The 5,564-nt window shown below is 33.8% G+C and overlaps 1 protein-coding gene across 1 annotated transcript; it reads right to left on the bottom strand.

Annotated features, from left to right (window-relative positions):
• Positions 1–2,176: 2,176 nt before the first annotated feature.
• Positions 2,177–4,615, bottom strand: LOC110106891 (1-aminocyclopropane-1-carboxylate synthase 7). The gene is made up of 4 exons (XM_020836972.2): positions 4,408–4,615; positions 4,011–4,139; positions 3,377–3,537; positions 2,177–3,223 (listed from the first exon to the last, which is right to left on the bottom strand). The coding sequence occupies exons 1-4, from the start codon at positions 4,561–4,563 to the stop codon at positions 2,350–2,352; spliced, it is 1,320 nt and encodes a 439-aa protein (XP_020692631.1). The 5' UTR covers positions 4,564–4,615; the 3' UTR covers positions 2,177–2,349.
• Between the last annotated feature and the right edge of the window lie 949 nt (positions 4,616–5,564).

The raw sequence follows: 5,564 nt of genomic DNA, 5'->3' as shown, positions 1-5,564 counted from the left end.
GGTCATCCAATTTATGTTTGAACCTTCAAAATTTTCTGTAAGCCCTCGATATGGATCCATTTGGGCTCGAATTTGATACAATTTGGTGTCATTGGGTTTGTATCCTTGAGATGTTCAATTCGGCTATAAGATTGCTGAAATTGGAATTCGGTTGGCTCCAGATTTAATTTTTGAAGTTTTCCATTCAAATTTACCTCGAGAATCATTTTCCATCAAGATAAATTTTTGATGATATATCACTCGTGTTATAAAATATTCATATATGCAAACAAAATATCACATCCAATTTTATGACTCTCTTAAAATTTTAAGTCCAATGCATGCTCCCTCTCTAAATAAATAAAGCCCATTAACTTAGTCTTATTGCTTATGATCATTTATATAAGCCAACATGTAAGTACCCAACCAATTGTTCCATTACATATATAGATTCTATTAATGCATTCATATAGCACATCTAACATTCCTATATTTCATATACATAATGTCACTCATAATACAACATTTATAATATGTGACATGCATAGTATTATGTAATTATATATGCCAATATATGTAATATAAACAAGTGAAAACATTGAATTATATATGACACACATGCTAAATCGTGTAGGATCAATCCTGTATTTATTAAAGGTGAGTAAGATCTTATGTGGAACATCGTAAAATTAGTAGGAAAACATGCAACTCATATACCCTATGGTTTATAATGCATGTTGTGCATGCTAATTTGTAGGTCACATATGAATCACCAAGAAATATGAGCAATTAATAGTCACCACAACATCATCATCTACATCCCTAAACATGATAAAGAAAATTATATATAGTCTAAAATATCATAGGAACATGTAGATTACATCAATCTCTTATTAAATATGACAGATTTCTATAAAAGTGCATAATAATGTAAAAAAGACAAAATTCAATTGTCAAATTTTCAAAAATCCATCAAAAATCCTATTTCATCAAATGACAAATAAGAAAAATGAATACAAATAAGAATAAAAAATATCATCTTTCGATATAAGAGTAAAATAGCTTAACCTATAATGGAAGAAATATCTAAAGGATTTGACTTTAGAAATGATAGTTACCATGCCCTATAATTAAACTCTTTATCTCTCCCTCTTTAACATCAGAATAGATAGATCTAATAAAAAAAATATTGATTTCAATCAATGATAATATACTAAATTGGGCTAATAAATAAATATAAATGAAAAACAAAATATAATTTAAATTTTGATTTACTCAATTTTTTGAAAATAAAATTTGAAATAGGCTAGTCAGCTATTCCTGAACTTATTGATGAAATACAAGTGAATAGCCTAGTCAAAATTAGCCAAATATCATAAAGCATGCAATTGACTAATTCGATGCCTAATTGGCCGACCAAATTAATACGTCTAGAATATCTTTAATAAAAATAAAAGCTTGTTTCATATACAAGAAATAGTTATATGAATCGTTTTCTAAGGATTAGTCAATTGAGATATTTTTTAAATAATAAAATTGATGAAAATAAATCATCTTGCTCTAATAGAATACACATTATTAGAAGCCACAACTTTCTCATTGTCAACATCCTCTCTCAACAACCCTCTCAAAGCATTCGTTGAAATAGTTGTCTTAATTTGGATCATGGAGCATCCATCAAGGCCATTCAAATAAAACACAATTTAATAGAAAACATATACTTGTTATTTTTATCAAAATCTATTTATTGTACTTCATTATAGTACCATAATAGGTCAATATTGAAATGATTAATTTCCCCAAAAAAATATTGAAATGATTAAACCTCTACTATTTACGATTGTCTCAAATTCATCCATTTGGGCTTCGTTTGAGACGGCTTTCTTACAACTTTCTAGTAAAAAAAAAAAAACTGCTTTAAAAAGCGGTAAGAAAGCCATCCTAAATGAAGCATTGGTGTCAAATGGAACAAATCTTAGCCATTTGCTGATTTAATCTTACTTGTATTCTCACTAGATATGCTCTCAACATTTTTCTTACATAGGTATAGCTAAAAATTGATTTGATTTTTGACATACAATTAATTTTTTTTCGAACATGCCAACATTCATTAAGTCCATAAATAAATATACAGTGGAAATAAATGTAACCACAACTTGAATATATAAATACATCATTCACAGATATAGGCTATCGTAAGTACATTTTGTATCCTTGATGCATAGGAAAAAATTATTTGAACGAAAAAGAAAAACATTTTTCATAATATGTGTCAAAATCATTCCAAGTCATTACTTTTAGGAACTGTTATAATTCAGGATGTTAACTAATCAACATCCAAAAAGAATGATTAAAACAAATAATTCAATTTTAGGAAATCAACTTCTTCTTCCTTCCCTTAATCTTCTCAACAAAGACCTTCATTCTTCTCAATGCAACATCTAGAGTCTCCTCAGTCATATTTGCAAAACAAACCCTGAACCACCCTGGCTCTACACAGTAGCATGAACTCCCCGGAGACACATTAAGTTTCACTTCGCTCAATATCATCTTCCACAGCCTCAGCTCTCCCTCCACTGATTTCTCCTCAAGCATTTGTGTGAGATTCATCCAACAAAACAACCCTGCATTCCCGTTCAAACACCTAATTCCTGCATCCTTTAATCCTTGAACAATGTAACTGTGTCTCTTCCTCAATCTCTCTCTATTTGTTCTTATGTATTTAGTTGTGAACTCTTCATCTGATAACATGGAAGCCAACATCTTTTGTGTTTGTGAAGAGACTAAGCTGAAACTAGACATTCTTCTCGCTGTTGTCACCACTCTGTTATTGTAAGAGTAGATGGTTCCTACTCTAAAGCCAGGTAGGCCAAGGTCTTTTGATAAGCTGTACACGATATGGATTCCTTCACAGGTTTTGTGTCGGCGGGTTTCAACGAGTTCAGCAACGCTTATGAATTCTGGATAGGAGAATACTGAGCCGGAGTAGATTTCGTCAGAGATTAAATGGATGTTTTTTTCTTCTATGAAGTCGAGTATTTCTTCAAGGAGAGAGCGTGACATGGCGGTGCCTAATGGGTTGGAAGGGTTGGTGATAAGGAGACCTTTGACACGAAAGTTTGATGCTTCGGCATTGGAATAAGCGGATTGAAGGGAGGCAAGCGTGAGTTGGAAGCCGTTGGAGCTGTGACAATGGACCGGGAGGATTTTCACTCCGGTTCTCCATTGGAGGTCTCGGTCGAACCTATTCACACGAAAATGGAACGGTTATGTTGGAGTGTTAATCATGCTTCATATATAATCATTGATGTGTTAGGGAAAAAAGTAGCCTAAGTATTTTGCATCAAAATAGACTTCAAAGCTCTTGAATAATTTTTCTTTTTCATGGGTTAGTTACCCTGGATAGTAAGGGGTGGGTACAAGGAAGACGTCGCCAGGGTCGGCTAAGATAAAGGTCAATAGCTCATTGGCGGCGGTTGCACCGGCTGTGAGAACCATTCTATCCGGGTCAAATTTGACACGCTTGCCTCTTATTTGTTCCATGAAGCTTGCCATTGCCTGAGCAGTAGAGCTAAGTTTGTGTTAGTGTCTAGACAGGTAATTTAATCTTTTCTATAACTTGTTTGCTTATAAGCACATATGTAATTACTAAGTAGAATCATTGATAAAAATTCTAGTAGGAATTTCACTTAGTTTATTCTGTGAGAAATATCTAAATATTTAATTCGTGGCAGAAAGTCACAATTTGCAGAAAAGTCTACAGACTTATCATTTCAGCTGTTGAGTTTTTTACTATTTTGACCTGCAAATTTTTGCCACCTGTGAGCAGTCATTTATGTGAGGCTTTTCTCATAAAAAATGTATCCATAATATTCACTCGCAAATTCTTTATTAGTTTGCTCCAAAAAAAAAAAAAATCCTTTATGTTGAGATTTGGGGATTTTTGTATAAGAAATTGAGATTTATTTATGATATCAAAAAAAAAAAAAAATTTTTTTTTTTTGAGATTATTAGTTAGTGTGCAGGGTCACCTTTCTGAAGCTTTGGAGGCCATGATAGTCCTGGAACAAAGCATTTTCTTTGAAGCTAGTGATTCCAGAGCCCCAGCTAGATGTCTCAGGGTGGTGTTCCAGGTAATCCTCTAGCAAATCAAATGAGACCTGTCCACAAAAACATTTTACATTACATTTCAATAAAATGGCTGCTTCCTTAAAAAGACAAAGCTTTACAGTTCAGGTCTCCCATTTCAGAACAGTCTGACTCAACTCACATATAAAAATCATTCCTACTATTCATTTAAATAGGAAAAAAAATTGAATTGAGATACTTTAATGTAAATCTTGATTGATTATCTATATATTATACTCATTTTGAACTAAATCTGATAATTTTAGACTTATTTTGATCAAAATATTCTCTCTGACTTACTTGATTCTCAGCCAATCCCATCTGAATGACACCTGCGGAATTGCTCACAGCATCATAAGGGTCTTCATCATAAGCTTTCCAGCCAGCAAAGTATGGCGAATCCTCTCCATGAGCCTTTGAAACTGCAATCTTTGATAATGGAGCTCCAGGCCCCATTCCTCTTGCCAGCTTTAATGAATTGCTTTGAGATTCTCTCTCTCTCTCTCTCTCTCTCTCTCTCTCGATTAGGAGAGAAGAAAAAGTCTACAAGCAAGTGATGTGGTGCAGGAGGTTCTCAAGACTTGTTGTATTTATAGGGTCCATCTCTGAGGTCACAACTTTTGGATGGAAATTATAAAATAAAGGAAGAAAGCTAATTATTGTCTTTGGGTTTGAGCAGAATCAAACTTAACCTTTTAAAAGGAGTTTTTTTCTATGAAGACAGCTGTTATCCCATTTGTCATACAGTGGAAGGTTCCCCTTAGCCGTAGCTATGTTAGGCCACCATTAATTGAAGTATCATAATTTGACTAGCTTTTAATGTGATTTGTCTGAAATTTGTTAGCAAAATTTTGAATTTTGTCTAACTTTTTCTTGGATTGCTGATCCTATGTGCTTACTTCTAAGCATACAATGGGAGACTCTGGTTTTTGTTACGTTGTAGAGCGTTTGGAGGAAAGGAAAAAGGAAGAGGCCATAGGAGTTATATGTGAAAAATAAGTGATGTATGGAGACACAGATATTTCATATTTATGGTGGGGAGATTTTAGGTGGACATGCTCATATCTTTTAAGTTAGTATTTTGTTTTATTTTATTCTGTATTATTATTGTTGCGTGCTTGAATATACGCGGCAGTAGAGTTAGGAAATATTCATCTTAGCATTGCACGAGTATTCCGCACACAAATAGAAAAGAGAAAATGAACACCAAAGTTTTTACGTGGAAAACCCCTGTAAAAGGGGGAAAAACCACGGGGCCTCGCCCAGTTTGAACGAATCCACTAGTATTTGTTTGAAGTACAAAGATTGATCGTCTTACGAATCAAGGCGATCAATTTACAATCAACTTCTCAAAAAGTTACAAAGTTATGCAGATTCCCGGCGTTTCCCAAAAATCTGGCAGAGTTCCGGCATCTTCAGGCGGCAGGAAGAGCTCCGGCGGTGGTCGAGGAGGTGAG

The sequence above is a fragment of the Dendrobium catenatum genome, unplaced genomic scaffold, assembly GCF_001605985.2.
Source record: "Dendrobium catenatum unplaced genomic scaffold, ASM160598v2 fragScaff_scaffold_1446, whole genome shotgun sequence".
NCBI classification, from domain to species: Eukaryota; Viridiplantae; Streptophyta; class Magnoliopsida; order Asparagales; family Orchidaceae; genus Dendrobium; species Dendrobium catenatum.
This window is presented reverse-complemented; position numbering and strand designations above follow the sequence as displayed.